Consider the following 18,821-nt stretch of genomic DNA (forward strand, 5'->3'; position numbering starts at 1 on the left):
GAAGGTGGGAGAGGAAAAAGGTACAATGGCGATGGTGGAAGATCCACTGCTCAGGGATACTATCCTTGAATTTTCGGATCCTCACGCTGAACACGGCCATTGGTAAAGCTAACCGGGTACTACAGTAATGCCAATGGGTGCACCATGCTCCTACTAATGGGACCATGCTGACTTCAATTTCATGCACTTTGTGAATTTATTCCTGTCACAGTGTGTCCCTATATTAATACAAGGGAAAAAGACGAAGTAATTACATCTTGAGTTTGAATTTACAGCTGCTTGGTAGTGTCAACTCTAATGACCCTGAGGGGGCGCAGTACAGTCCAAAAGACTACTTTACACCTTAAGGATCCTCCTTTAATTTTTCTTATTTTTTCATCGCCACCTTATTTATTGCACCACTGGCCATCACTGCATTTCAGATGAGGAAGAAGAGGAGGAAGAAGAAGAGGAAGCCCAAAAAAATAGAAGAAAAGGATGAAGAATAAGGAAAAACAAATAATTGGTGTGGAAAAATGAAAAAGAAGAGGTAGAATGAAAAAGAAGTATTGGACCCTGAAAAAAACAAAAATAAATAAAGGGAAATGCTATAAGCACTACCATATTTTGATGATCACACTCCTAGCTTTATTAAAAAGTATGGTATGGCCCGCACATAGGATTATCCAAACCGTCCGTTAGATGGGCTACAGCCTACATAGGGTGTGCCCCAAAAATCATATCCATAGGTTGATCCTAACCATCCGATCTATAGCGGGACTGAATATTTGGGGCACATGGCCCATCTAATGGACGGTTTGGATCATCCTATGGTGCGGGCCATACCATACTTTTTAATAAAGTGAGGAGTGCGATCATCAAAATATGGTAGTGCTGATAACGTTTCCTTAAATAAATAAACACATTTGGAAACAATTAGGTTGACCTGTCAAAAAATGGGGCTAACCCATCAAAGATCGAGTTAGACTCCACCAAAAAAAAGTGCCAATCCGTCAAAAGATCCGGTTGACTCAGGTTGACCTATCAGAAGATTGGGTAGACAGCAAAAAATTTGTTTCAAAGCCAAAAAAAAAAAAAAAAAAAAGTCACAATTTTTACTGTTCAGCACAATTTTTTCTGTCAACCCATTCTTTTGATGGGTTGACGCAATTTTTTGCGGGTCGAAGAGATTTTTTGCAAATCGAACGTATCTTTTGCAAATGAGTTTATTTTTTCCATTTTTTCCGGTGCCAATTCTTCTTTATTTCCCTATTCTTCCTTGTCTTTTTCTTCTTCCTTTTTTTCCTTCTTCCCTCTTCTTTTACATATTTTTCCAGCTCTATTATCCTTTTCTCTCTTCTTTTCCATTTTTTACCACCAACAATTCTTCCTTTTACTTCTTCCTCTCCTGCTCATTCCCCTTCCGAGTTGCAGCATAGCCAATGAGGCAATGAATATGGTGGATATGAAAACACAGAAATAATTAGAGGACCCTGGAGAGGCAAATGGTCTTTCAGACTGTAGGGAGCCCCTTCTATCAATGGAGTTGAAACTAACATCCATCCATACATTCAGACTCAAAATGTAATTACTACATCTTTCTCCCCTAATACAATTAGAATACATGTAAAGACTATAGTACCTTATCCTGTCTGTCATAAAATATGAGCTTGATTGTTAAATAATTACAAGCAACATTCTCCTCACAAGCAAAATAAAACATCTCACATTAGTTTCTGATTATTGTCATTCTTGGATCAAAGAATTATCAGTGTCACTGATCATTTCACATTTTCTTTCATTACGGTAGGTAGCAAGGATAAAGCCTTTGAACCCGGCGTTGCTCTGTGTCCCTTCGCTCCTAATCTCAAGAAAAGACGACTCAAACCACCAAGATCTGATATCGCCACATCTGAAACTTTTCTAATGTTTCACCCATTTTCTGCACTGTCATATGCATTTGATTTGTGTTTCGGCGCAAAAGTGAAGCCATCTGGTACCTTCCCAAGCAACATTTCGGAGATGCGTATCTGCATTGGGAACGAAGCAAAGATCAAACTTGCATTATTTAAAGGCTAAGTGAGGGTTAATGGCTGCATATGAGAGTTAAGTACATACCCAGTCAGCTGCAGAATCAGAGCCCATTAGTGTCTCAAGATCATCACGACCAAAGTAGGAGGGCGGACGCCAATTCAGTCGTTGAGGGATAACTTCTAATAGACCAACAGGTATATACCTGTATGTGTAACTAAGCCATTCCAGCAAAAAATGCCGGGTTGTCTCCACACCTGTGCAATATGTTAAGAGTAAGAAAACTTCTACTTATTTAGGCAAGGGAGCATAAAACCGGCCATTAACAAAGGAAACATATTAGGGCATAAACAATAGAGATCAAGTATCAGTTTGGGTGGTACATTACCCAGTTACAGATATTGGGTCCCTAAGAATTCATATGCCTCCAGAAAGAGCCCTAGCTTCCATCCAAATAGACTTTTAAGACTTCCATCGTTATTGCAGAGGGTGGCCTGAGCATTAGAAGGTTGAGGATGTTAAATAGGGTTTTACTTGGAATGTATCTTTGGAGGCTTGGGGAGGATGGAGATTGTGTAACGACCCGGATTTGGGGCAAATTTTTAGACATGAATTTTTTTTCCCAAATCCCAAAACCCGAATCGCTACCCCAAAAAGGGAAACAAGCTAACACACTACAAGAGGAACAAGATAAAACTCACCATATTAATTCTATGAGACTGAAAAGTTACAAAACTACAATTCTTGAAAATAAAAGAATCACCTACTACTACGGGATGTGACGGAATCGTCTTTCCCAACACCAACTCAAATTCTATGAAAACGCTCTTCAATCCCGTAGTAGTAGGTGATTCTTTTATTTTCAAGAATTGTAGTTTTGTAACTTTTCAGTCTCATGGAATTAATAAGGTGAGTTTTATCTTGTTCCTCTTGTAGTGTGTCAGCTTGTTTCCCTTTTTGGGGTAGCGATTCGGGTTTTCGGATTTGGGAAAAAAAATTCATGTCTAAAAATTTGCCCCAAATCCGGGTCGTTACAGATTGTGTTTGGAGATACCAATTGAGGATAAGTATGGCTCTAGCTTTGGTGTTGGACTTCTTTGGGTGGGTAAAAATATCAGGTCACTACGGTATAGTGCAACATCATGCGTTTTAGACCAATTCCAGGAAGGTATTCATTTTAGAGTGGGTAAGAAATCTGACAAACATGGCTAATTCTTCACTACATTTACATTGTTCTTTTTCTAGATTTACTTTTGATACTTCTAGAGAAATCTTCAGTTTTCATTGCCTTTGGGAACTACCAACTTAAGCTTAGAGGCCCAATTGTTGACTACTAAGTTTGGACAACTTCCCAATCTCATTAACCACTAATAACTGAATTCTTTTGGGACTAAGAAATGGGAAATCGATGGACTTTGTTGGTAAGCAGATCTGTTTTAGCCCTTGAGACAAATGTGGTCGAACGCCATGAGTCCCTTGTAGAGGTGTATGCCCATCTTTTGCACATTAATAAAAAAAAAATTTTGAATGGTCTGTTGCACATTAATAATTAGGCTGACAACAGGAACAAACCTAGACCTGGGTCTCATTGGAGAGCAACTGGGTCAAAGAAATGAAAACTGGCCCTTCAGAATAAAGCTAGTAAGTCGAAAAAAGGGGCGCCCAATAGATCCCTTGAACTGTTGAGGCAGAGAAGACGTACACGCCCTTGGTTTGGTACACTAAACCTCTTTTTTGATGATTATGAGTCTCAAGTCTCAAGCTTTGCTTTTATGTTTAACTCCAATACATATTTTCTTTAAGCAGGTTTGCTAGTAGTGAGTCAACTGATACAAATGAGCACCATGTTCAAGATGTATATGATCTAGAGCAATTAAGAGTCACTGAAATTGAAGAGCAATCAAATTATGCCATTGATAACATGTTTTTTTTTCGTGAATGGGGTTTCAAACATACCTTTGGTATCTGAGCCCCAATGTTCGAGGCCATAAAGTACAAAATCCTTTAGAATGCTTAATCGTTCACCAGAACTGATGTCCCAATGCCTCTGTTCCTTGATTTCAGTAAATATCCATGGCTGCATAGCATAAAGTTAATCATTAATTGATGCAGATACATCATTAATGGATCACAAACCCGCAACTTTCATCATAACAATAAAATAAATATCGACGAGAGTAAGAAATTAATATATGTTTTTTAGGGTAAAGTCACCTTAATTAGTGCTCCTCGAGCAATCATGCATGTAGAGAGCTCGGCGCAGTTAGAAGTGTGATTGTTCCAGTCAGTGTATGAGAAAATATCTCCATTTCCCAAAACTTGCAAAACATTAGGGGCCTTTCTTGTACACTGGTAGATGTAATCCCAATCAGCAAGCTTGCTATAGCGTTGCTGCCGCGATCGACCATGTATCGTTAGGGCACTAGCTCCCCACTGGCTAATATCTGCAATTAATGAATCAATGCGGTTTCTCCCTTCAAAATAACCTGTACGTACCTAGGATAAACAAAAATTGCTGTGAATTATTGCATTTTGAACATGATTCGACCTTATGAAATCATGATTTTAAATTTCGGCTGAAATCCAAAATTTCAGACCAGAATTTCAGATTCCGGCCGGGACTGAAATTTATACCGAAACCGAAATTTTAAATAAGATTTACACCGAAACCAAAATTTCAATTCTTGTATGAAATAGATTAAACATTTGCCCAAGACACTGGACTCCTTCGAAATTTTACACAAGAAAAACACTTCTTAAGAAACCACATGAATAAACAACAGGAATGCAACTTTTATGTACCAAGTAGGCAAGTGCAGCTTAACTGCAATTATCAATTCTAGATCACTACATTTGTGTATCAACATTTGCAGATATGCGTTCATATTATACAAGATAAAGAGAGAATGTATTTTACTATTACAGGACAAATCTTTTACAGGGGAAATGCTTCATGATAGACCATTGCAACTTCCTAATACGAGGATATAGAGGTTAACTAAAGTTCACAATGCCAGATCACCACACATGGATATAGCATCTTTTGGGGCTATGCATTTCCATAACATAACATAAGAACAAACAAAAATGTGATTTTGTCCATACAGACATAAATGTCATCAATAATAATAAAAATAGAATAGTCATGCCATTCAAAAAAAAATCGTGCCATTCAAAAAAAAGAATAATCGCGGCATTCATTACATATCCATTGTCCATTTTTTTTACAACAGATAATTCATGAACAAGGATTCATTTCATAGAAAAGTGGCAAAGTTTACGGCCGGCTGCCAAATGCCTACCCTCCTCCTTTATCCTGGCTTGGGACAGACTATGAAAAACACAGGCGGAGTTTGGGACAAAGGCCTAGTTGAGTTGTATAATTCATGAACAAGGCAAAAAGCAAACAGAATACAAAAGTGCAAAAGGCAGCCAAAAAATAGATAAACAGGAAAAATGATGGTACTGTTAAAACCAGCAAAGTTGCTTTCAGTTCCGGATAACAGTTACCAGAAATGGGAACTGGGGGTGGATACACCATAGTTCTCAGATGGTTCCTAGTTTGGGTCCGAATCTCACTTCGGAAGGATTAAAGAACCATCATCAACTTCTACATGTTAGAGAGAGAGAGAGAGCGAAAAGAAAGAAGGAGAAGGAAAAGAGAAGGGAAAGAAAAGAAAATTTCATGTGGGTTGAATCCAGCCCAGTAATATAAGCTTTTATAAAATCCACAAAACATTAATAACAATATATGCCATTAGGGCTATCTAAAGTGGGCACTATCTAAATTTATTTATTTTGAATGGCAATGGGCACTATCTAATGGTTTGCCGGAAAGAACAAGGCAGAAATGATATGCTTAACACATGCATGTCGGACCTAATCTTGTCATTAAAGAAGCCTTGAGTTTAGTGTGCTTCAGTTACTTGAGTCTAATCAACATACATGTCTGGTTCACTCAACATAGGAATAACAATCTACTACTCGAAACAATTACATGGAATTGGAAAGCATAAATTGCCAAACACTCATAACCACAAACTAGAAAGTAGATAAAACAAGTCCTCGGTTTCTGCATATTGGACAGAACATCAAACAGACAAGAAACAATGTACTCGGTTTCTGCATATGAAACAAGGCTGTGCTAATCAAGTTTCATAAAGATCATTTCGATTTGTAACTTTTTAAATAATATGTATAAGAAAAAAGAAACTATTAAAAAAAAAAAAAGGAAAAGAAAGAAAGAAGTACCTTAACACTAAGAGGTTTGTCCATTGTGCCACGTGCTGCTAGAATAATATTCTTCATCCGCATGGGTTTCATTAGAAGAGAAGAACCAGCACCTTTGTTAACAACAATATCAATTGGGCAGCCCATATTAATATCAAAAAAATCAACCGTGCATTCACTGTCTACAAGGTCAACAGTACGTGCCACAGTATCTGGATGGGCTCCACATATCTGTACGCCGAACAGATCCTCAGATGAATGTCTCCTCAACAATGCCCACTCTGAAGCTTGCCCCTAGTGCCAAGTTCAAGTTGTAGTAAGAAAAGGACCTCATGAGCTTTCCACTGCATTTAGGAAAATTACAGTGCAAGACCAACAACCAAGGATGTGTAATGGAACAAAGGAAAACCAATAACTGGAGCCAATTAAGAAACACAGAGACATTTATTACATTTACAGTCTTTTTTTTTTAACATTTACATAGTCTTCTGACTTGTTTCTAGCCTGTGACAAACTTCCTAGAGAAAACATTTGAGAGGCATTTTAACCTGTTTAACATTAGTGTTCAGCATTGCCCATTAAGGCATCATGTCACTTAATAGTTTAAACAGATTTCCACTGGTAGAATTAGAGGCCAATTGCAGAATTGCAGTAGAATAAACCTCTTGAGTCCCCACAGTGCAATAACAAGATATTGCTTCTCATTCATAGACCATGATGCAAAAGTGGTAAATTTTTGAATAAGGACACTTCATGATTGATTTCTATTGAACTTGGCCACAATACTCAAACTGGAATCAATGAGGAAGCCACAGAAGGTGGTTTCTGTGAACAACTGCCACGGCCTATCAAATTAGGTTTAGATTTGGATGCTATATATATATATATATATATATATATATATATATATATATATATATATATATATATATATATATATATATGAGGAAAATGATTGTGAGCTTGAAGGTCATATGAGCTTGAGGGCCCAAACACATGGGTCCCACAATTTTTGTGTTGATCCAAACCATTCATTTACAAGGCCCCATCATAGATAGGGTGTGTACCAAAAATCAGCTCCATTGGATCATCGTAACCCCTCAAAAAGCGGAGGGAACGGTGTCTGTCCATTTTGCCCTCCACTTTTGGATGGGTTAGGATGATCCTAGGGAGCTGATTTTTTGTGCACACCCTATCTATGTAAGGGCCTTTCAAATGAATGCTTTGGATCATCCTAACAATATGGGCCCACATATGTTTGGGCCCTCAAGCTCATATAAGCTATATGAGCTTCAAGCTCACAATCATTTCTCTCTCTCTCTCTCTCTCTCTATATATATATATATATATATATATATATATATATATATAAGAGAAGTGTTCCTGCGTAGCGGCTCAGATAGCTTATTTGAGCAGCTGCTTCAAAAACTCATGTGGCCCCACATTTTTGGGGTGATCCAAAGCATTCATTTGAAAGACCCTTCCATGAATAGGGTGTGTACAAAAAATGAGCCCTTTAGGATCATCCTAACCCTGCCATTTGTGGAGGGAAAAAATGATCAGAAACAGTGTCTGTCCATTTTCCCCTCCACCTTTGATTGGGTAGGATGATCCAATAGGGCTGATTTTTGGTACACACCCTATCCATGGAAGGGCCTTTCAAATGAATGCTTTGGATCACCCCAAAAATGTGGGCCACAAGAGTTTTTGAAGCAGCTGCTCAAAAAAGCTATCTGAGTAGCTGCGCAGGAACACTATTCTCTCTCTCTCTCTCTCTCTCTCTCTCTCTCTATATATATATATATATATATATATATATATATATATATATATATATATAAATACGCACATACATATACATTCATGACATAGGGGTATCCCCACCCCATTTTAGGGCGGGACTAATCCCTATGGATGCGCGCAATCGCCCGTAAAACACGCGCATCGGGTTTACTACAGGGGGATTCGAACTCTAGTCACTGGGAAGCATACCCATGACTTAAGCAAAAGAGCCACACCTGTCCGGGTTATATATATATATATATATATATATATATATATATATATATATATATATATATATAGAGAGAGAGAGAGAGAGAGAGAGAGAGAGAGAGGTGTTCCTGCGCAGGGAGCTTCCCTGCGCATAAGTGGCTTAAAAAGCCTTCCATTGGTTCGTATAACGGGTCCACAAAAAAGTGACCAATGGGAGGCTTTTTAAGCCACTTAAGCACAGGGAGCTCCCTGCGCAGGGACACTTTTCTCATATATATATATATATATATATATATATATATATATATATATATATATGAAAGGGTTTCTGCACACATGTGTAGGTAAGCTTACCTGCACATGAGTGCAGAAACAGGGTGGGGGCCTACATTTTTTGGGGGTCCAAAGCATTCACTTCGAAGGCCCTTCCATGGATAGGGTGTGGACCAAAAATCAGCCCCATTGGATCATCCTAACCTTGCCATTTGTGGACGGGAAAAATGGGCAAAAACATGGACACATAGTGTCTGTCCATTTTCCCCCCCACCTTTGATTGGGTTAGGACAATCCAATGTAACTGATTTTTGGGCCACACCTCATCCATGGAAGGGCCTTCCAAATGAATGGTTTTGATGCCCACAAAAATGTGCCCCCCACCCTGTTTCTGCACTCGTGTGCAGGTAAGTTACCTACACACGTTTGCAGGAACCCTTCTCATATATATATGGGATTTGCTAGCGTCCATCACAAAAGGCATTTCGCAGATGGTCTCTCACATGTCAGAGCAGCCACAGAGGCTCACTTTTCAGCAGATTTTGTCATTATTCACGAGGTGGTATATAGTAGAAGAGAAAAGGTCAGAATTTTTTCATTTTCTGGAAAATTCTCTCCTATTTACACGTTAATTTTGGATTTTTTTACCATAGACCCCTTCACTACCATACTATACCTACATCCATATGTAAGGGCAAAATAAGAAGTTCTGTAAGCCGTATCGACACATCTCTCTCTCACACGCGTAACCCGTCTCCTTTGTCTAGAAATTTCTTCTCTGCTCTTCACTGCCTACATTCTCAAAACCCGACCCCATCTACGAAAACCCACATCTTTATTCTCCTTCCGAAACCCTTCATGCTACCTCTCTCCCTCCCACCTTAGAGGAAATCCGTACCAAACCGTTTCCCCCTTTCGTCTCCCTCTCTGTTCCTCTTTTGGGTGTTTCCATCTTGGGCTCGAAGTAAAAGGCAAGTTAGCTTCATTTTACTTTGCGTTGAGTTTGATTTTCATGTTTTTTAGGGTTTATGTTCTTCTATTTTTTGGGTTTCTGTTCTTCAATTTTTAGGACTATTGTTTTTTGCATTAAGGCTTGTGTTCTTCAATATTTAGGGTTTCTGTTATTTGCATGTCAACAAACTGTGTTTTATGTTTTGATCGAATGTGATTTTAATCACGTACTGAATGTGTTTTATATTTCTTACCCAATATTTTTAGGGTTTTCTACGATTTTTAGGGTTTTTGTTCTTTGCCTTTGGGTTTGTGTACTTCAATTTTTAGGATTTCTGTTCTTTTCATGACAACAAATTGTGTTTTATATTTTAATCATGCACTGACTGTGATTAAAGAATGTAATTTTAATCACGTACTAAATGTGTTTTATATTTCTTACCCAAATTTATACTCTTGATTTTTCCTCTACTTCTCTTTCTTCTGATTTTGTTTTATCCTTGGATCGTTTAATCGAGATTACGGCTTCTGAAGCCACTTTTGTTGTAAACTGTGTTATATTACGCATTTGGTAATCTTTTGTTTTGCTTTTTTTTTTATCGTGTATGGTTGCAAGCTATACCCATTTCATGTAACTGTAGCTTTTGATTGTGTTTGAAGGGATGTTTAATCTGTGTTACTCTTGCTCTCGGTTGGTTTTGTGCCGCTTATGTCAGGTATTCTGCTATAGATGTTTACGAATAAGTGTTTTTGGTATAATGATTGTCTATTTATAGTTGTTGCCTTGATTTGGAAGCTAATAAAGCACCACTATAATTCTTATATTTTACAGCAATAGAGAGATAAGCCGGTCCAATTTTGGTGGCATCTAGAGAGGCCCATAATCTCCCAAACAAATCCCAATCAAATCCTACTTCTTTCATGGCTAGCTTTAAGATTTGGATTCTCTTTATACACTTGGTTCTATCCAAAGAGGCCCAAATTCTCTTATATTTCGAAAATTTCGGACGAAATTTTGTATGGGTTTACCCGATTTCGGTTTCATTCTCCACCGAAACCCGAAATTTCGGATTTCAGTCGAAATTCTTAGAAGTACATTTTGTGCAACAGCTCTTCCTATATGATAGAAAAGGATCCCATGATCCTGGGCCGATATTCTCATTTGAGAATTGAAGGATTTTTTATTGGGGAAAGTTCAAAGAAAAAGAAGAAGGATTTTTTGTCTTCTCTTCTTTCTTAATTTTTCCCTTATATCAATAACTCAATAAAAATGAAATTATCTCCAAGAACGAAATATTCCATTCATTTAAGATCCCTTTGGTGTCATTGACATAAGAGATGTCATTTCTAGTCTATCTGTTTCTAACATCCTTTTCCTTTTTATTTGTTATTTGTATTATTTCTTTTCGAGGGGAGCCACATATCGTACCATATTCCAGTAAATAGGTATATGTATTATGATCCAAGTCCAAGTGTTGAAATAAATCGACGAGATCTCGAGACTCAAAATCCCGTGCTTAAGAGCGTGGAGGTTCGAGTCCTTTTCAAGGCATAATATTGAAAATGCTCATTCAGTGAGCATTCTCAATAACAGATCTCGGGTCTAATCGATATTGATACACCAGTTCCCGTCCGACTTGCATGTGTTAAGCATGTCGCCAGCGTTCATCCTAAGCCAGGATTGAACTCCTCGAGCTCTCGAAAAGGACATTATATGGACTGGATTAGAAGGATCCATCATCCTAAAATTGGGATTTAGTCCGCAAACCCAAAACACAGTGGGCCCACATTGTTATGATGATCCAAAGCATTCATTTGATGGGTCCTGACATAGATAGGGTGTGCCCAAAAAATCAGCTCCATAGGATCATCCTAACCCTTCGATTTGTGGAGGTTAAAAATGGACAGATTTTAGAGCACCATATATGTAGGGAAAAATAAGACTTAATGAGTATTTTAATCTTTCAAAAAAAAAAAAAATGGACAGATTTGTGAAGTTTATCCTCTGCTTGCATGAAACATGGTCCAAAGAATAGGAGCGATCTTTAGAGAAGGAAGGAGAAATATTATCACCAATTTTCTCTTCAGAAAGCCACACAACCTGCTGTTCTAAATCCATGACAAGGGGAAGACTCGTGTAACACCCGGTGATCAATTCTTTGACAGATGATGATTTTACATCCAGATACATAGGTGCCATTGGATTACAATAAATTTTTAGTGGCCATATTTCTTATTTGGGGCATTAGAAATCAGCTCGGTGATCAGGCTCCTGACAAACCATGTACGACGGAGAGGGGTATTCTATTGCCATCACTAATGCTCCATTTTTTTTCTTTTTTGGAAAAATAAAGGACAAAACTTATGCTCCATTTTGAGCCTAACAATTGTGAGCTGCCAATCCCGTAGAGGCCTTTCAAGATATTGTGGCTCATTCACATCACTATTGAAGAAATGATCTCTTTGTAAATAAGACATTTAAGTATGGGACCAAATCAAATACATCCTAGTTTTATGAATGACCATGCTGGGGATTGCATTTTCAGTCACTGAAACATAATTGGTGTAAGATAAAGTTCTCCATCTAGTCTCTATAGACAGCAATATTTAGAGCATTGTGGATAAACTAGGGTGAACTCATTGTTGAGACTGGAAAATGGAATGTCAAGATTTAGATGACGAACCTGTAAGAGATTTGTACACATAGCCATCTCACCACAAGTAATATCAGCTCCTAAGACCTTGCAAACCCTTCTGAACGGAAGATTGCCAACTGTCGTCAGAGGTGCTAGATATAGTTTCCCTCTGAAATTGATAATTTTCTTTTCACGTGCATTTAATTTTTGACTCAAATCAGTTTCTGACAAGCTTACATTAGCAGCGGTTATGTCCTCAGATTCAGATACTGCACTTTCAGCATCTCTTTCAGTGGCAGTCATGCCTGTTCAAAAGTCAAAACAATCAAGTCAATGACTAAAAAGCACATAATTACACACAATAACGATACAATCCAGAACATAACCTTTAATTCGGAGAGGGTGGAGAGAGGACGGAAGAAAAAAGGGAAATATCGTCCATTCCAATATTCCAAATTGAGGGAGTTTTTTATGTGTGCATGTGTGGGTTTAGGTGTGGTAGGTTTTTATTATTATTATTATTTTGGATTTGTGTGTGTGTGTGTGTGTGTGTGGGGTGGGGGGGGTGTTATATTTTTAAATACACACACACACACACACATATATTCATTTTTATCATAAAATATTGAGGTAGTAATATCATGATATTATCCCGGTATTTTTACAATATTTTGTTTTTTATTTTATTTTCTTAAATTTTATATATTTATGTATTTTTAAAATATTTTTTTTATCATTTTTCCCGACATACACACAAAAAAATAAAAAAATTTAATATACCCCAAGATTCTCCCTTGCCGAGAAATTCCCGAGAACGATATTTGTTACATAAGTTATATCCATCCATATTGAATTGCTAAAGTTGCACAAATGCATGTAGACTAGAGCAATGACAATTAACACAACTCGTAGAAAACATTTCCTAACCATTATCCATTTGATTAGAGCTGCATTTTTCAACAACTGTATCCTTTGCCTTCTTCATAGGTCGAGAGTCATCAATTGCAGATATATCATCAACACAATCCTTTTCCATGGGCATATATGGAGAGCACTCCACTTTATTGTCAGAATCACAGATCGTTTCACTACCATCATCCTTTTGACGAGCATTTGACCCATTCAGAACAGCTTGATTGCCATCCTCTTTATTGACTTCTGCATTTTTCGCATTTGACTTGTCCTTCACCTGCAATTTGGAAATAGTAATTGCCAAAACAACTAATAATTAGCGTATCCGGATTACTTTGTCTCCACGAATCAAAATTAGGGGTCTAATAATGCAAGACACTCCAATAACCATAGTTTTAAATTTCGGCCGAAATTTCGGAATTCGATCTGGAATGACACCGAAAGAACATAGAATCAGTTTCGGTCAAGATTAAGACGAAATTTTGGTTAAATTTCGTTTTTTAGCTTTTTTACAAAATTTTCACCAAAATTTCGGTAATTTCCAAACTGTTTTTTTTTTTTACATAATTTCGGCAGAGACCGACATTTCAATCCTTTCCAATAATTAATGGAAGGAATGAGAAGGGAAAGGAAACAGAGAATTATGCCTCTGTAAAAAGTTTTGAAGTTGAATAAACAGCAGAAATGTTATGAAGAAGTTGACAAATAATTTTGCAATCCCTGATATAGACAAGTGGCTGTGAGAAATCAAATATTTAAAGTAAATGCTTACCATTAGTCCAAGGTGTTTAAGTTGAGCATCTGCCCTAGGAAAATTCATCCGGTTCTTCCATAAGAGCTTTTGCACGTCTTTAATAAGCCAATTCATTTCAAAGCTTTTCTTCTCAACATTAAAAGTTTCTGCCAGGGCACTCTCTATATGTGTACCTGAAAATCTACAGGCCAACCCGTAAGGGCATGCCTCTTGAGATCTTAAGAAAGGACAATCGCCCGGTAGATCCGCTGGCCTCTGCAGGCCGCAAAACCCATCAAAACAAAGGTAAAGACACTAAATGCATGATTAATCAGATAATATATTAATAGATAAAGCAATTGAATCAGCATACCTGAGCCAGAAATGCTTCCAAGTCATGGCTGAAACGGCAATTTCCATCATATTGGCATGCATTGACTTTTCCGGTCTTTGCTACAACAGGGCAAATATGTAGTGCAGATTTTTGTTGCTGAAAAATAGCGGATCTCACAGGTCACAATTAATAGCCTTCAATAGATAATCTAGAATGCACCATTGATAATAAAAGAAAAGGATAGATTGCATCCAAAATTAAACAAAGAAATTATTACAAGTAATGTAATTGATTATTAACAGAGTATAGAAGTTTCATGACCAAAGGATGTCATGAATTTGTCTCCTTTCTTTTTTGGAAATGATAATTTGTCTGGGATTTTTTTCTACTCTTTCAGCTACTATGCTTCTCCCATGGTGAACCTTTGGGTTTTTGTGTTGATGGGACTGCATTAGTCTCCCGAAGTTGGAGAGATCTTGTATTCAATAGTTTGAAGCAAAATAAGGATTGAATTTCTATGTATTTTTTGAAGTTTGTCATTGATAATTCGTGACTTTCTGTATCGAGCTTTCCTTTACGTTTCACTGGAAATTTATTGCAGCATCCTCGCTGTGTTTGCATGATTCACATCAAGAATATCTTCCATTTCTTCCTTAGGCTTCCTTATGAATATGACATTGTTTCAAAACTCCAGCGTCAATCTTAATTTTAGGCCAGGAAGCTCTTCGGCTTGAGGGTTGTCCATAAACACATCTTATGCTCAATGCCAAACAAAAATGTAAAAATTGCCGAAAGAATCTATGTGTTTAAAGAAAGAAAGTTTGATTTAATCACCAATTTGCATTTTCATTTTCTGGGGGTGACCTTTCTATATACTAAATATACTCTTTTATAAAAATAAAAACATTCATAAAATTACAGGAAGAAAGGTGAGTTGAAACTAAGGCCATCTTTGGATTGTAGGATTTATTTTGGAACAGTTTGGAAAAGAAATACTTTTCCAGAAATTTATGTATTTTACTGTTTTATTTGAAATGAAAAAAATTAAGTCAACAATGCATTTCAAGTTTTATTTAGAGTGGCCTTTAATTCATAATGATATACCTTTAAAAAAATCCATAACCATGTCATTTTTCTCTAAATTGTAGGAAAAAACTGAAGAAATATTTTTCTTGCAATTCAAACAGAATCTAAGCTTAGAAAAGCTGCTAAATAAATAGGTTTGCTAGGCAATTTGGCCGAAAGCCATTTAGTCGCTAAATTTTGCATTAGAGAACCGCCACCTCAGATGAATAAAATGAATAGGACAAAATCTGCTAAAAACTGCCCCCTCAGATGAATCAGATGAATAAGACAAAATCTAAAAAAGTTAATGAATGACATGTAACTATGTAAGTAGGTAGAGAGTGATCCTTTGATTAATAAAATGGAATAAGACGAAATCTGACAAAATCTGAGCGAGAAGAAGAGAAGTCTCAAAGGAGTAAAAGAAGTGATAGTGAGCAAACCAAGGTTGCCAGAGCGGGAATCGAAGGCTCCCAGGGAAGAATCCTGCTCCAAGGTTGCCGGAGTGGGAATCGAAGGCTCTCAGGGAAGAATCCTGCTTCCTTGGAGCAAACCCATTTAGTCAGGCATGGTAGCTTCATATTTTTCTTTTCTTTTTAGCTGTTTTTTAGGTGAAGATGTTAGGAAAAAAGTATAGGATAGTTGGTTTAAGCTGATGCAACAAAATAAGGATAGTTTAGTCGTGGTACCCTCCTCTAGTTGGTTATATTAAAACCTAATTTTGATACATGTTCATTGTATAAGAAATTATTTAGGAAAGGTTTTGTTTGCTTATTCAAGCCCTTTGAGTTATTCAAATTCTTCAGAGGCAGAGATTTTAGCTTTCAAGCCAAGGTGAAATCAATGACTTTTCTTTCCAAGATATAGAATATAGAAAAATATCCTAGAACTGTTAGGAGATGGGTAAGCAGGAGAAGTACCTATGGCAGTTAGCAAACACATAGAACAGGTGCTAGATAGCGAGATTTTATTTTCACAATATTCATCGTGAAGCCAATATTGGGGCGTGAGAGAGAAATGGATTCAAGGGAAGAGCTTTTTTAGTTTCATTCTCCGTTTCTTTGATGTACTTTTGTTGTTCTGATCACACCAATCATTTTAGTTTGTTGGTACACTTCTCTTAATAAGGAGATTGCTGTTGTTCAATAATAAGACGAATAAAAAAGCGACTAGGCAACAAATGATTGCAACATGACATTTTCCCATTGAACATGACTTCCAAAATGGAGGAAGAAATTGTTCAGAAACTTCAAGCTAATGGCTCAATTCATGAGGCTGTGTATGGAAAGAGGAAGCAACTATTAACTCCTTCTAAAATCTCTAAAACCTAATGGATAGCCCTCACGTGGTGGATTGTTGCAAATTGCCCAATGAAGTAAGACCTGAACAGAGCTGAACACCCCCCCCCCCCCCCCCCCCCCCCCCCAACGCTCCCCTCCTTCTCTCTTCTCCAAGGAGGTAAAATAAGCTATCTACAGTCTTAAGAACAGACAAGGCCTCTGACCTATTTGGGTTCCTGATAATGCCCTTTAATGAAATTTCGAGGCTACTAGAACCAGAGATTATGCAACAAATGAATTGGAGTTGTTTTGTCATAGTCCCACCACTACAGCTTTCTAATGCTGTGATACGTCATACGTGTGTGTTGTTTAGGTGGCAAGGATAAGTCTTGGGACGGTTAGATAGGGAGAGTAGGAGAATCTTTAGGCAGTGTTTGGTTACACATTGTGTCGGCAGCCGTCGGCATATTGATGAAAAAGTAAAGCCGATTCCTCGTTTGGTTGCCAATATTGAAATGAACTTCCAGGAGACTCCCCAGCATGTCTCTGACATAATTATTGCTTGTATGCCCACGTGGACATTCATGACCCCTCCTCACTTTCAAACCAAATCCTACCGAAAATGAAGAATTTTGGTTGAAAAATCTTGGGGATGGTACTTTTTCTCTCTTTTTCTCTATATTGGTAATGACACCCCTACTTATTCCCCTACTCTCCCAATCTATCCAGCGCAACCAAACACTACTGTAAGTTTATTCCACAATTCTTCGAGCGGTAATTCTAGACAAATCCAATGCATGTCTCCTCCCTTTTGAATTCTTATTCCACTACTCTCCAGCCTATGTTGCGCATCCAAACATAGCCTTAGGGACATAGTTTTAAATTTCGGCCCAAATATTTCGGTTTCAGTTTGGACCGAAAGTACATGGAATTGAAATTTTACTTGATTTCCCCAAAATTTCAACCGAAGTTTTGTTTTTCACCCTTTATTACGAAATTTCCACCGAAATTTTATACATTTCGGTGGAAATAAAAAAAAAAAAAAACGATTTTTTTTCAAAATTTTACATGATTTAGGTGACATTTCCACTGAAACCGAAATATTTCGATTTCGGTGGTGGCCGAAACCAACACCAAAACTGGCATTTAAAACCTTGCATAGGGATATGATAGGTACTGTTTGGTAGGATAAGTATAGGTCTTTTAATGTCATTTATATTGTAGGAGTCTATTTCCTAATAGGAGTCTAGAATTCTAGTTTGTTTCCTATGTATTTAAGCGGACTTTTATGCAATGAAATGGGCGTCTTGCCTTTTATTTAATTCTTCTTGTGATTAGGAGAGAGAATGCTCCTATCAAATAGAGCCTAATTCTTCATCTTTCGCGCTTCATCTTCAACATTGGGTGAACAGGAAAAAAAGGAACACATTACGCTGCCCATATTACTATAATTTTCAGTTATAGTAAACAGAGGAGTATGTTGCATTGGAAGAATATTGCGAAATCAAACATAGAACGAGCTTCTAGAATTCCTTACATTAAAAAAAAAGAAAAGAAAAAAAGAACCGAACAGGAAATGAATATAAATCTTGGGACAGTTAGAGAGAGCGAGTAGGAGAATCTTTATTGATGAGATAGATTTGGTTTGGTAGGATAAGTCTAGGTTTCTTTGAGACATTTATCTTGTAGGAGTCTAGGGTTATTATATGTATTTCAGCAAACATTTATGCAATTAAAATAAGATTAGGCGAACACGGAAAAAGGAACGCATAATAACCTAATGGAAATTATTCTAACATGTAATAAGCAATGTTTAACTTCCACTTGATCATCACATTCATATTTTAAGAAAAAATAAGAGATTTAGAAATGCAAACCTGTTGTCTTTCTCTCTTTAATTGGCGCCTGGATTTCTTATCCTTTACAACCTTCTTATCAGAGAATCCATCTTTCTCGTTGTTATTAGGAGGAGGGCGGAGAGGGGGAGGGCGAAGGTATTTACTTTTCACAGGGGCTATTGCTTTGGCTATCAGCTCTTCTGGATTTGGACGGATGGAGTCCAGATTTGACTCTGAAATCTTGGATTCCATTTCCAATGTAGCTCCTCCTCCTCCTGCCATGGGGAAAAACTAGAACCTCTCTCTACTTGGAGTGGAGCTCTTTTAGGGCTTAGCCTCACCTCAAGCCATGTGAAGTTATGATAATGACCTCGAGTGATTCTTTGTGGGAACGGTGGATTTTGTTCCAAGGGTCATGAAATAAACGGGTTGGATTTAAGCATGAGGCCCCTACGTATATACAAATTATGAGCAATGTTTTTTTTTTTTTTTTTTTTTTTTTTTGATGGGTAAGCTGGGGTTAGGCAAGACCCCCACCGGATTTATTAATAAAAAAGAAGGTTA

The 18,821-nt window shown here is 37.3% G+C and overlaps 1 protein-coding gene across 1 annotated transcript; it reads right to left on the reverse strand.

The window, feature by feature from the left end:
• Positions 1–1,520: 1,520 nt before the first annotated feature.
• LOC143886408 (FMN-linked oxidoreductases superfamily protein) lies at positions 1,521–18,653 on the reverse strand. The gene is made up of 10 exons (XM_077390374.1): positions 18,297–18,653; positions 14,114–14,230; positions 13,780–14,016; positions 13,023–13,284; positions 12,144–12,400; positions 6,262–6,534; positions 4,225–4,506; positions 3,967–4,087; positions 2,098–2,267; positions 1,521–2,009 (listed from the first exon to the last, which is right to left on the reverse strand). Exons 1-10 carry the CDS (start codon positions 18,537–18,539, stop codon positions 1,911–1,913), a joined length of 2,061 nt encoding a protein of 686 aa, XP_077246489.1. The 5' UTR covers positions 18,540–18,653; the 3' UTR covers positions 1,521–1,910.
• Between the last annotated feature and the right edge of the window lie 168 nt (positions 18,654–18,821).

Source organism: Tasmannia lanceolata, unplaced genomic scaffold (genome assembly GCF_043159265.1).
Source record: "Tasmannia lanceolata isolate RefF3 unplaced genomic scaffold, GAP_Taslan_0.1 ptg000011l, whole genome shotgun sequence".
Lineage (NCBI taxonomy): Eukaryota > Viridiplantae > Streptophyta > Magnoliopsida > Canellales > Winteraceae > Tasmannia > Tasmannia lanceolata.

Excerpts from the sequence above, each read along its gene's own strand:
- LOC143886408 (XM_077390374.1), bottom strand. The coding sequence starts at position 18,539 with ATGGCAGGAGGAGGAGGAGCTACATTGGAAATGGAATCCAAGATTTCA. Across the intron at positions 14,231-18,296 it reads TAAAGAGAGAAAGACAACAG|CAACAAAAATCTGCACTACA; the intron begins GTTTGCATTTCT and ends GCTATTTTTCAG. Across the intron at positions 14,017-14,113 it reads TGGAAGCATTTCTGGCTCAG|AGGCCAGCGGATCTACCGGG; the intron begins GTATGCTGATTC and ends TGCGGCCTGCAG.